The sequence below is a fragment of the Neolamprologus brichardi genome, chromosome 6 (genome assembly GCF_056152115.1).
Source record: "Neolamprologus brichardi isolate AB-2024 chromosome 6, ASM5615211v1, whole genome shotgun sequence".
Lineage (NCBI taxonomy): Eukaryota > Metazoa > Chordata > Actinopteri > Cichliformes > Cichlidae > Neolamprologus > Neolamprologus brichardi.
In genome coordinates this window covers 13449412-13462562 of record NC_142109.1, presented here as the reverse complement: position 1 = coordinate 13462562, position 13151 = coordinate 13449412, and the positions used below count along the sequence as shown (strand labels likewise).

The 13151-nt window shown below is 42.2% G+C and overlaps 1 protein-coding gene across 5 annotated transcripts in view; it reads right to left on the bottom strand.

Moving 5' to 3' along the window:
- inpp4b (inositol polyphosphate-4-phosphatase type II B) overlaps window positions 1–13151 on the bottom strand; it is a 187222-nt gene that overhangs the window by 111734 nt on the left and 62337 nt on the right. For 4 of the 5 annotated variants that reach the window (XM_087841711.1, XM_087841710.1, XM_087841712.1 and 1 more), the window contains one exon: window positions 4397–4476. In XM_087841711.1, coding sequence (XP_087697837.1) covers window positions 4397–4476 — 80 coding nt within the window. Of the gene's footprint in view, window positions 1–4396; window positions 4477–8160; window positions 8419–13151 lie in introns of those variants that run through there. The other variant, XM_087841714.1, reaches the window with a different exon arrangement.

The following is a 13151-nucleotide window of genomic DNA, read 5'->3' as shown; positions in this document are numbered from 1 at the left end:
TGAGGTTGTTTTAAAAAGAAATCTTTTCAGATAGATGTTGCAGGTGGGTTACAAAAATTACCATCAGGCAAACTAGAGCTGAATTTATGTGCCGAGCAACCTATGTCATCAATAATTCCCTTTAAACAGAAACTTTGATTAATAAAAGGTGCAAACTTCAAACTCTAACTACCTTTTCTGGTGTTGTTTGCCCAACTGTGTTTTCTTTAAAGACATGTGCGAGCGTGCGTCTGTCTGTACGCCGCTGAGTGTCTGATGGGCCTCTGTATGTGTTCTTTTTTGGTCATTTTGAGCGGCTGCAGGAAGGGAAGATTTTTCTCATCATCAGTTCAGCGGCTTCTGGTGTCAACAATAAGAGAAAGATCTTCACACAGGCCGAGTCCTTGTATCCAACAAGCCCGCTCATTTGACACGAAGCTGACAGGAAGTTTCATAAATAAAGAAAAAAAAAAGAAAAGAAGGAAAAAGTGACCTAAATCAAACTGGTTGCACCTTACGGAAAAACAAAAACAATCCGTGACAAACATCCTAACCAGCCGCACATGAAAGCGAGCGTGAGACCTGAGAGAGGAGCCGGAATGCAAAAAATTCGTGGGAATGAGGAGCGAGTGCTGAGGTGGACAGCCTTGTAACAGAGTGAACTTGGGCAAAAAAAAAAAAAAACAATTTCAGCTCCACATACATTATGCTCAGCATCAATATAAACCCAGAGCTTATGAAGCGAAGTTGGTCAAAGTCATGTTGGTTTTGAGACTCACTGAAGGGAATCAGTCCTTGCCTCGTCGAGATAAAGCGCTCCCTTTTTCCCTCCTCCAAGCGAAGCAGCTCAAATTAACTGACTTTCTGCAACAACCGTCTGAGTGGGCATTAGGACGCCATTTAAATGAAGCATCTGTTTCCTGTAATGGGCAGAATGAATTGCGTTCCTGCCTCACATCAGTGTCGCAGACTTCGTGCCCCGCTCTGTGAATCACAGACTCTTCACCAGGTCAAACAGCCCAGGATGAATCATGCATACTCACGAAAAGCTCCTCATCTCTGAAATGTTTTCTCGCTGCATGAACCAACATGCAAACAGCATATCAAATAAAAGGCACTCTCCTTGGTGTGTCTGGATGGCTTACACATGCATCGCAGGGTGTCAGTGTAACACCTCTGGGCTCCAACGCCACACCAGTAAGAGCTCTTTGGGACATAATGACTCCATGTGTGCGTTTCTGTAGGAAACATATTTAATGTTGTAACAGACATTGTTTAGTGCGCCACAAGTTTCTCTCAATGGTACTTTAAGCTACTTAAAAATAGAATGAATACTTGGATTGTTTTTGTCAAGCAGAACACTGTATTACAGTAAAGTGTGCTGTGTGCTTTTTCTTGCAGAGTTATTTGGCTTGAAAGCATGCTGGTTAGTGTATTTACGTCTTTCAGCGAAAGGTTTTCTGAAGTCTCACCTAAGAAGAAATTACCAAAACCCTGAAAAAGTCAAATTAACCCTTAACTCAAAAGAAAAAAAGGAAAAGCAAAGATGAAAGTAAAAAAAAAAATCAATGTGATTTGTGTGCAGAACTCAGTTTTCTGACCCCTTTTCAGAGTCTTGGGCAACGCCGCCTCAGAGAATATAGCTGAACATGCTGAATTCAGCTTGTGCAGGTGGATAAAGCCGTAGCAGCAGTGATAAAGATAGCACAGTAACAGCAGGCCTTGAATAGGCAGGCGATTGTTGATTTTGGATTTTTTTTTAAAATGGATTGTGGTGGTGTTGAACGTCTCATGGGGGGGGGGGGGGGGGGGGGGGGGGGGGGGACACTTCATGTTATCCTCAGAAATAAAACCCACTATGCCAAACAGAAAAAAAAGAAGAAACCCAACAATGCGGTACGACTACAGAGCGGTGAAATGACAATACTCTGCTGTTCAGAACAACCTGTGCAAAAATGTGTGCATGCACAAACACAAATGCCCACAGACAGAGAAAGGGGGCCCGTAATCTTTCTTCTCTGCAGCTCATATAGTCAATCGTGCAAGATACAATTATACCCTGTGACCTGGGATCACCTACAGGAAATGAAAAGCATAACAAAAGAAATTTGAAAAAAGAAGAAGGAAATAAAGCGAGAAGATTGCCGAAGGGGTGTACTTTCAAACACAACTGTGAGCGTGACGAAAAAGGGAAATTCAGCCTGGTAATACAAACAAGAGACAGATTCATCTTAACAGTTAACAGGTGGAGGCAGAACGTTCTGACTATTAAATCAAACACACTGGTCGCATAAGAGGAAGAAAAGCCATAAGGTACTGTGCGTGTTTAGCGGACCTTCAGAACAAAAGCGGAATGTGACGGTTTTGTGATCGTGATCCATGGACTCAAGGACGTAGAACAAAGCAAGAACAAATACACGTGTGTGAACATTTTAGGAAGATACAAATATATCTGCGCACTGACCTACTGGGTTTCACTACTTGGGAACTTCTCTCCGGTTTCCATGGTAACGCTCCTGACCTTCACCCTTCTCCATGTATCTTTTGCAATATGGTTTGCACACTCAAGACCACCATCTGTGATTACTTTACCTATCAAAGGACCGTCTTTGTGGGTACCGAAATAACGATTACGTCTGTCCGCACACCCACTAGTACTGGTTCAGTTAGAAACAGCCTCATCGTGGTTGTTATAATCAAGACGCGTGTTCAGAGCAGAATCTTTGTTTCAAGCTGGATTTCTGTGGACGTGATTTGGACTTGAGGCTCCAAAGGTACGGTGGGTCGGTCACAGGTTACTGTGGAAATTAGATGCTTAATCCTAGTCCATGTTTCAAAAAGAGCCACATAAAAGCAGGCATTTAAAATTTAGCTGCTACAAGGCAGTATACCAAATGATGAAATTTATGTTAACAATGTAAAGCCTGAACTACAAAATAATTGCCAGCTGTCATATTTGCTACATCTGACATTTAATTAGTGTGCAACTTCCTTTTGTTTTCATTACTTTTTAATGATAATGTATTAGTCTCAATAACTGACAAAAACTCATGTATCTAAAAGGACTCACTTCGCTATATAGGGTTAAAATGTGCAGTGTCGCTGAGTAACACTTTACTGAGTAATACCTTATAAGTCACCTTCCTTTGCAGAAGTGGTAGCTGGACAGATAAAGCAATGTCAGCAGGAGATTATTATCACCGATCGTCACCGGGTAGTTATTAGTGAGAAAAAGATGGTTTAGAAAAGCCTTACGACATTCAGCATTAGCGATGGGTCTGTTTATGTGTCTTCGCGTGCAACTTTTTCTTTAAAGGTCAGCTAAACCTGTGGACATGTTAGCGCTTCAAACTCAGGGCCATGTTGGTAAAGATGAGCAGGTTGGATGCGTGTTATTGCAGCAGATGGAACAGAAGAAGCAAAAAATAATTACAAATCCTCCTGTTTTTAATTTGTAAAAGTAAAAAAAAATGAATCAAGTGCACAACTGCAATATGTAGGTGTGCAACTGGTGTCCACCTGATCTGAGCGGCATCAGAGATTCCACATTTCTCGAGCTCAGTTTCCTGTGAAACCGACACAAAGACTGCATTCAGTTTGCACATCGAGCTAACGCTATCCTCGCTCTGTGCTGAAACAATCAGCAGATGTTCATTTCAAATGCTCGTTTGTAATCTTCTCCCAAACAGAATATTTAGGTTCCCCTTGGGTGAAATCATCAAACCTAACAGCAAAACGCAATTTTATGGCTTTCAAACTGTGCCAGCTATTTATTTACATATCTCCGCGCTAGCTCTTAATAGTCATGTCAAGCACTTTGTAAGAAGGGAACAGCATTAATAATGCTCAGGACCAAAGCTTATCTGTTGCTTGCGATGAGACAATGTGTCCCCCTAAAAGGCAAACAAGCGATCTTCTTTGTGGCGAAATTACTGATTATATCCTCACAACCCCGTCTTTAAGTGTGTGCCCTACAACGTCCACTGACTTTCAGAATCTAATGTTAAAACATTCCTTTCATTGCTAGCATGCAGTATGAATACTTAAGATTTTGCTCTGCGGTGGTTCCAGATGATATCAAAATGTCCTAGAAATGTTATTGGTGTGGGAGAAAGATGCTATATATTTATTCTTACAGGCCTCAGACGGGAATTTCTTGTCATTTTTTCATTTAAAAGCCTCTTAGGGAAAAAAAAAATCAGTTATTTCCACTTCAATTTTCCACAAAAAAACAAAGATGATAAGAGCACTACTTTATTCTCACTTGCTAACAAATCGTCCCTGCAAAACTTTCAGAGCTCTCCTAAAAATTGCTAAGTTTCAATCCTGTGTTGGAGAAGATGCATAGACACTCAAGTCTGAGTTTAGATTTGAGGGATCCGGTCCAGCAGCGAGCGGGACGGAAACATGCCCTTACCTGAGGCTCAAGGTCAGTCGTTCATCTTTTGCCCTCAGAAGATCTCCAACTGAAAACGTGGCACTACCCAGGAAGCTGCTCTGTAAATACAGGACAAAGAAGAAAGAAGCCGTAAATGAAGTATCAGGTTAAGAGTTAAAACAACCAAACTCCTCTTTTGGTCGCACCATAGAGGTGGTAGCAACAAGCACAAGCCATTTGCCAAGTACAATTCTGAAACTTCTGAAAACAAGTTCCTTTTTTGTCTCCCTTTAATCCGCTTTCTTTCCTTTCTCTGCTCCGACAACATGTGTTTGCTGCAGGCACAGTATGAACACGGGGTGTCAGCACACGAGAACTGGGTCATGGAGAGAGAGGTAGGGGACGAGCCCATCGGTAACGAAGAGAGACGATCCACATTTCTAGGCTACGCGCACGTTCCCTCCTTCCTTAACAGGAATGGCCAGATACGTGCACGTCTACTCACACGTACAGTCCTGCACCTGCATGTGACACCTTCAACATGAAAACTTGTATAAACAGGAAGGGGGGAGGGCTGCGACTGTGCCAAGGACACAGGCTGCTGCTCCTGCTGCTGCAGAAACCTCTAACATGTAGGTAATTAACAACAGGTACAAAGGTGATTCCCAGCATTTCATCATAATGAGGGAGACACTTTAATTAAAGTATCCGCACACAATCAAGATGCTTTCAGCCCTTTTGTTCCTCCCAGAATTTTGCTGTTTATAAATCCTACATTTATACGCTACTGATGGCTCTTCCAAAACTAAAAATAGCAGCATGTAACGCGACAGTTTGTGTCTCGCTCCTGTCTGTTCTTACATATTGTTGTCAAAGGCTTTGCCCTGCCTCTGAAGATGAAGAAAGTGAAGTCAGTTTTTTTTAAATGAATGCAAAAAAACGTTGAAAGTATACAACGTCGTCTGCAGAATTAATTGGAAGCAAACCTGAAATATAATAATAACTGCTATACCAGAAACTATCTCTAGTCGATAGACGGCGGAGAGTAAAAGTGTCAAAAACGGCAGTTCCTCCAATGGCCACTTGAAGCTTCCTGTCACTTCTTAAAGTGCTTAAATTTAAAACGAACATCCTCACAGCATGGTAACTTCCCCTTTCATAACAACTTTCATGTGGGGGTGAATTTTATTTTTAAAATTTACCAATTTGTTTACCAAATCATAACAGCAGCTTCCTCAAGGCACATTATATTGTAAAGTAAAGACCCAAAAATAATACACAAAAAAACCTCATATGACCCCCTATGAGCAAGTGGTTTGGCAACAGTGGAAGAAATCTGGCAGAACCAGGCTCAGGGAGGAGTGGCCATCAGATTGGTGGGGGAAGAGTACTGTCTAATAAATAGCAATAAATAAGTTTATCCCTGAGTTTGGTGAGTGAAATTTCACTATTTTAGCTGTAGAGTACGTTATTTAGCAACAATTAGACTGTATTTCTGTGCAATGTGTCCATACTGTCTATGAATACAACTTGCAAACAAAGCCTACTATTGACAAACACTACTATCTATTAGCGTCATAAACCATTGAGTGACATCATAGTGGATGCATCCATCTTTTATATAGTTTATGATCTATCCGTCCATCAGTCCTGTTTTTAGATGCCCTCGGGTGAGAGGTTGTATATATCTTGGTTAGATCTACGGTCTACAGGGCTATCACAGTCACACACCATTTTACACCTATAACCAATTTAGAATCACCAATTAGGCCAAACATGCACGTCTTTGGACTGTGGAAGGAAGCTGGAGTGCCCACAGACTACTCATCCAGGCATAGGGAGAACATCCAAACTCCACTTAGAAAGGCCCCAGCTGGACGCTACTGTTTGTGATTGAAAGCAGAGGTGGAGAGTAAAACACCACACAGTTTTACACTCCACCTACAAAGAAAAGGTCACAAACAATACTCTGTCAGCCTGTGGAAATGGGACATTTAAGTCATGACTGGAATTGCAGCTGATATATGAGAAGCAAAGCTTAATGTTTGAGTTAACACAATTTATAGCACTTCTTTGGTCTTTTAGCTACACTTTCACTTCTAATCATTTTTCCTAACATTGCACTGCTTTTTCTCTCCCTCCCCTTTTGGGTCTCTGCAGTTTCCCATATCAGATTTAAAAAAAAAAAAAAGGGCATCCTGTCTAGTGACCTTTTCTCTCAATCATTTCCTCCCCGGCATTTTCCTGCTACCCCATACAAATCCCCATATTCTTAAGGCAACACACTGCCCCAGACACATTCTTCTGCCCTATCCAGTCGCAAGATGGAAAACAAATGAATGCAAACACAGAAAAGAAAGGGGAACATACCAAAACACAAGGTCGGTGCAATGCTTAAAAACAACCCCAATCTACTGGACACACTCATTCAGTTACAAGTTTATGCAGCATAGTGGTGTGTTCTTATGAATTAAACAGAGCTAGGATCCCCAGCAGGCACAGCTTAACATGCACAATGTCATATTCTTCAGCACTGACGTATTTTAGCCAATCCCAGTTTGCCCTGATAACCCAGAGCACAAGGCACAGAAGGCCATTACACACCGTGGAGGAATATTATATTCCTCCATAGCCATTACTCGCAAGTCGGTACAAAATGTCTGGCAAATCCATTCCTTAGAATCTTTTTATGGCCTCTCACGATGAAGGCTTTAAAAGTAATGAAGCTCTGGAGACTGGTGTTCTTACTCAAAATCAAAGTAGCTATACCACTGAAAATGAGAGAAAGATGAGGGCAAGAGGAGGAGTAGAGTGAGAAAAGAAGACAAATGATGCTCTTCCAGGATCATGGAGGATTGATTATGACGGTCTACCTCTGTTCCCATCCTGCATGCTCTGGCTCTGTCTTCTTTCTATCAGTCTTTTCACCTGCTCTTACTCATTCCCTTGGCTAGCTCTAATAGTGGCGCCAGTTGGGGAGGTAAAAGAAAAACTTTTGACGTATGGTCTCTGTCGCCAGTTTTTGAAAAAAAAGAAAGAAAAGAAAGGAAAGAGTCAGGTTTAAGTAACAAAATAGAGCTCTCAAAAGCACACAAGATCAATCATGTATGAAAAATGAAAGGAGCACGCAGAGCTGACGGACTGCGGGTCTGCACAGCATCCCGAGCACTTGTCTGTGGACCCTTGAAGGCCACAGTGTCTGCTCATCACTTGACAGAGGTAAACGGCCCAACTCAAGCTGTAGATCTATTGATTTTTCTCCATGCCCTGGGTGACAGGGTGACAGAGTGACACACACACACACACACACACACACACACACACACACACACACACACACACACACACACCCAGTAAGACTCTCTCAATCATTCCTTCTCTCCCTGTCTGTCTCTCCTTCACGCACACACTCACCAGCTGCAGAGAATACCTGGAGGAGAGGGCATTCATTCACATGCCACACCAACAAGTGACATTTTAGATAAATGGCAGCAGTGACAGTTTGGCACAATACTACGCATCAGGAGTATTATTAACATTTGTGATTATGAACAGATCTGCACCACGGAGGTCAGTAATGTTTACATGGACGCGCTGCTCCCTCACTACAAAGTGGGCTCTGCAAATCGGCCTAATTAAGTCATTAGAGGTGTCATGACACGCACTTTATCGTGGCATGCAAATATGTGCACTCAGACGCGAATTACAGCTACAGCAAGTTAAAATGGACAAGGAGTGTGAGGGTACACAGCAAATACACGCAGCACACAAACACACGCACGCACACGATGAAGTCCACTTACAGTTGTGTTTGACAGAATCCTAGCAGCAGCACACCAAGTTAGACAGTGAGAGGAGAGCTATAGAAGTGAGGAGAGTCTGACAGAAAAACAGAGGCTGAAATAAAGAAGAGAGAAAACGGGGGAGGAAAAAAAAAGTGATGTTATGTCTTCCTTCTTCCTCTTAATGAGCTCCAGGATGGTCCTCTTACATATCTCCCTCCAGTGCCTTCGTTAGAGTAACTCCATGGATGCGTTGTATTCACTCTTTAAAGAGCAGCAGGCACAAACATGTAAACCGTGACACACACACGCGCACACACACACATATTGACATGCACACTGCAGCCGCCCTGTGTCTCAGAACTGGCTAGATTGAGCTACTGCCGCTACTGCTGTTGCTGCTGTGCCCTGCTTGGTAAAGGAGACCAGCGAGAGAGAGAGAGAGAGAGAGAGAGAGAGAAAGAGAGGTGGAGGAGGGAGTGACAGGAGGGGAGGGAGGCAGAGAGTCGACACATACAAACAGAGAGGGGGAAGAAGGAGGAGGAGGGTGGAACAGAGAAGAGGAAGAGGCAGAAAGGAAGGAAGACTGACAATTAATGGGTAGAAAACCAAGATAGCAGCACATAAAAGGGGAGAGAGATATAGAGTAATATAGGGGGAAATATCTAGTGAGAGAGAGGGAGGAAGAGGGAGCGCACAGACACAGACTTGTGTGTCACACTTCGGTTGCAGCCTGTGACTCAGATGGCCAACAGGAAAAGAGACACTTGTTATGGCTGCTTGAATTAACACAAATTCCGACCACACGGTGGAAGGTACGCGTGTAGGTGTGTGTTTACATACAGATAAACACTTCAAAACGAACCCTGGCGTGCTCGAGGATCACACGAGAGGATCGTCGAGACTCTCTCTAAATTTTTTACTCAAATATTTACCGACACGTGCAGCTGCCGCTGAGAGAGAGGGGGGGGGGGGGGGGGGGGGGAATGCATTGATAGAAACATCAATGCACTTAGAAGCTCAGAGACAATGGTGAACAACAACACGCGACACCGAGCTCAGGCTCTAACCAGCATCTGAGCTTGAACCAGAGATTAAGCGGGGTTTAAATTTCCCACGCTGACACAGGGATGAGTAATTCTGGAACAAAAGGCAATTCTCCACACTGGCCCTTATCACCCACGGCAGGTAGACAAGCCAACACAATAAGACACACACGCATACTGAAACACTTCATGCACACACTCACCCACCCACCAAAACACCTGTTATTTTTTAGTACACATCGCTTGGTGCAAATGCAGCGAACACCGGAGGCCATGGCGATTAGGAATTAACCTTTTAATTGGCCGGGTGTGAAAATAAGGAAATGCTGGGCAGAAACACTGGATTTTAAAAAGTCTCTCTGCCTTTAAAGCCATGAGGATTGATGACCCGTGATGGCAAGTGGAAACCAGAGACTGATGCATGGACTCATACCTGCCAAAAGATTATCCGAGATCCTTCCCAGACTGCTAACAAACTGCTTACTCTGACTCTGCAAAAGAATTTATGCACACAAGAGCTGCTGCCAAATCCATTTGCGCATTTCTAGCTGGTTGCTATTTTTTTTGTCAGTGATTACTGATGTCTTTTGTGGCCTTTCTTCAGTGTATTCCCATTTTAAATTTCAGCACAGAATAGGAATTAGTTTGAATCTCAGAGAACCAGAGGCGGTTTTGGAGGGTAACTGCATGCATGGAGAATCCTATATCCAAAGCTTGTTCAAAATATGTCTCAAGAAACGGCAACGGAGCGTGTTTAATGCCGTACTTTGAAGCTTGAAATGTTTGACATATTACGGATCATAACTGTGAGTTCCTGGAAAGCACGCTGAGAGTATTTAACTCGCAAGCTACCTACAGTACTGCAGTTAAAATATTTGAAGCTCTTGGCAGTGAAATGAAAAATGAAAAGCCTAAAAAAAGTGCTCCTTTATTTACGCTAATTTTAATCACTTTCCCCCCCAAACCAGCACATTAAACACACGTTCAGTGACCTTGCATAATTCTGGAGGCAGTCAATGTGTTAGCCTGGGCAAAGACGATAGAGCAAATGCCACTGGCAGCTGAAGTCTTCGAACAGACGGCAACGAGGGATCTCAAGCAACCAGTCACCCCAAAGCCGGATGAGCACAGACAAAAGCACTGGGTTGTGTTTTCCCCGGGTGAGCCCGTGTTCTCATTCTTAGCTGTCTACAGTCGACATTGTCCTTGCATTCTTCCCCGACCTATTCTTTCATAGTGTCTACCTTGACCTCATTCCTCTTCTTTTGATCTGTTTTGATCTGCCCCCCCCCCCCCCCCCCACACACACACACACACACACTTTTTTTTTACCCCTCCCATGTCTTTCTTTATTGCAATACTTCTACACAGAAAGCCAACTATCTTGCACCAACGCCGCCCATGTTCTGCTTTGAATTAAAGCTTGTGGCACTGATTAAGGTGACATATTTAGAAGTTCATTTTTATTTTGAGAATAATCCCTCCACCCCCTAAAATAGCTTATGAATGACTCTACAATTTTACCTTCTTTATTACCCGCAGATTTATTGATATGAAAATTAATCACTGCCTCTAGCAGCCTGCCTACCATTCACCTTGAGCCCACTCTGCACAAACACTATAAAAAACAAAAAAACTGGATACTTACAGTACACTGAGCAAGGAGGAGACAGGATTGCAGATGGTTGCCTAGAAGTCGATAAATCTCCTTTTATATGAGGCCTGTGCTATCTCGCAGCTAATCATGTGTTGATAACGTCAGTTTAGAGCTCTGACAAGTTTTCTGCCTCATGGTGCAAAATCAGCTCTGAGGTAACCTGTGTGGATGGAGAGTGGTGTCTGGCACGGGGTGCTGCAATTCCTTTAGGTTCTGAAGGTTGAGGGTTGGGTCCTTCACAGCTTGTCCTGGCACATCCAGTGAACGCTTAATTAGATGGGAATCTGGATGGTATGTGGCATTGGGGTGTGCCATTCCCACGGAGAAGGTGTTTGGTTTTCAGCAATTGTGGATATTAAGTGTGAAAATAATGCACACATTGATGGCAGGCACCCAGTGTTTCCCACAGGAACACTGCATTCTAATGAGATGGTCAATAGTATTTACTTTACATGTGAGTGGTTTAAAGTAATGACTGCTCTGTTTAGCATACAGAGTGGAAACATCCACTCTGTATGTTTCTGGAGAAACTCGTTCATGCTTTCATCACTTCAAGACTGGATTGAATTCTCTTTACTTGGGCCTACAATCTTCTCTTCTCTTCTTCAGCGATTGCAGCTGGTCCAAAATGCCGCAGCACGTCTCTTGACCAGGACTAGAAAGTATGATTCTATCACCCCTGTTCTGGCCAACATACATTGGCTTCCTATTAAATATCGAATTGATTTTAAAACCTGACTACCTAGCTGATCTCCTCTGTCTGTATAGCCCTCAGAGAGCACTAAGATCATCGGGCCAACTGCTCTTAGTGCATCCTAGGTCTCGGCTGAAGACCAGAGGTGACCGTGCCTTTGCCGTTGCCGCACCCAGGTTATGGAATACTCTTCCTCTTCATATTCGCGCATCAGATTCCATTCAGTCTTTTAAATCACGTCTAAAAACGTATTTGTTTAACCTGGCATTCAAGGCTAATTAGGGTAATTTACATCTGGCTTTGCATTTAGATTATGTAATTATTTTATATTTTATTTATATCTGTAATTTATATTTCATATTGTGATTTTTTATCTGTATCATGATTTTACTGGAAAGCACTTTGGTGTACTTCGGTCTTTAAAATGTGCTATATAAATAAATTTTGATTGATTGATTGATGTGGATGTTTTAAAATTTGATTTTCGTCAGCGGGGGTCTTATATGCAGCGATGGTAGAAAGTACGTACACAGTGTTAATTCTGTGGTCTTTTTTCATTGGGACATAGCACAAATTCATCTAGTCCCAAAAAATCTTTTAAATAACAACTCAGATGACAACACATTCATTATTTATTAAACAAAAACTGAGAGAAAATGCAGAAGCAGCATGTTAAAATAAACTAAGGACACCCCATGATTAACCAGCTTGTAGAACCACTTTTACCTTCATCAGGATTTCACAATGTTGTGGATGATTTCTGGGCCACTCTTTTTTTTTTAAAGTTCAGTTAATTGTGGTTTGTGGGGATTTTATTTATGCACAGCTCATACAATGTCCTGCCACATCATTTCCTGTCAAATGTTGAGGTCTGATCTTTGACTGGGTAATTGCAAAACCTCAATTCTTTTCTTTTTCACTCATTCTGTTGTTATGTTAGGTTTGCTGCTGCGCTTGGATCATTGTCCTGTTGCATGACCCAGTTTCAGCCAGGTGTTAGCTGTTGGACAGATGGCTCCACATTTGATTCTTGAATACTTTGCTATACAGAAGAGTTCATGGTCAACTGAATAACTCCAAGGGCAAAGTCCTGTGGCATTTCCACCAACTATTTCCACGTTGGGAGGCATTTAGTGAGATGTCAGATAGACTGACATCCCCCTTGAAGGTCTTCCACTTGACAATGATCTTTGCCATTATAAAGCGATGGACATCAGATTGTTTGAAAATGGCCTGACTGTAAAACCTCTCCCAGGTTGATGGGAAGCAACAATTATTTCTCTAGGATCATTGCTAATGTCTTTTTGGTACATCTGAATGCTCCAAACTAGCAAACTGCCTAAATTTGTGCTTTTAGAAGAAATTATCAATTAATCAAGTGGATCTTTTTGGTTTTTTGTTATATAAATAAAACCACAGTGTAATATGTCAGGCTTTGCAGTTCACTTGAAGTTGTATTTACCTTTAGTTTCAAACATCCAAAGGACCTGGTATTTTTATTATGTCCTGATATGTATATAACCTTAAACCTTTAAAGGAGAGATACCGTCTTTTTACTGTGTATTAATATGTATGTTTGAATAAAGATTCTTAAGTCTATTTATACTGAGTCTTT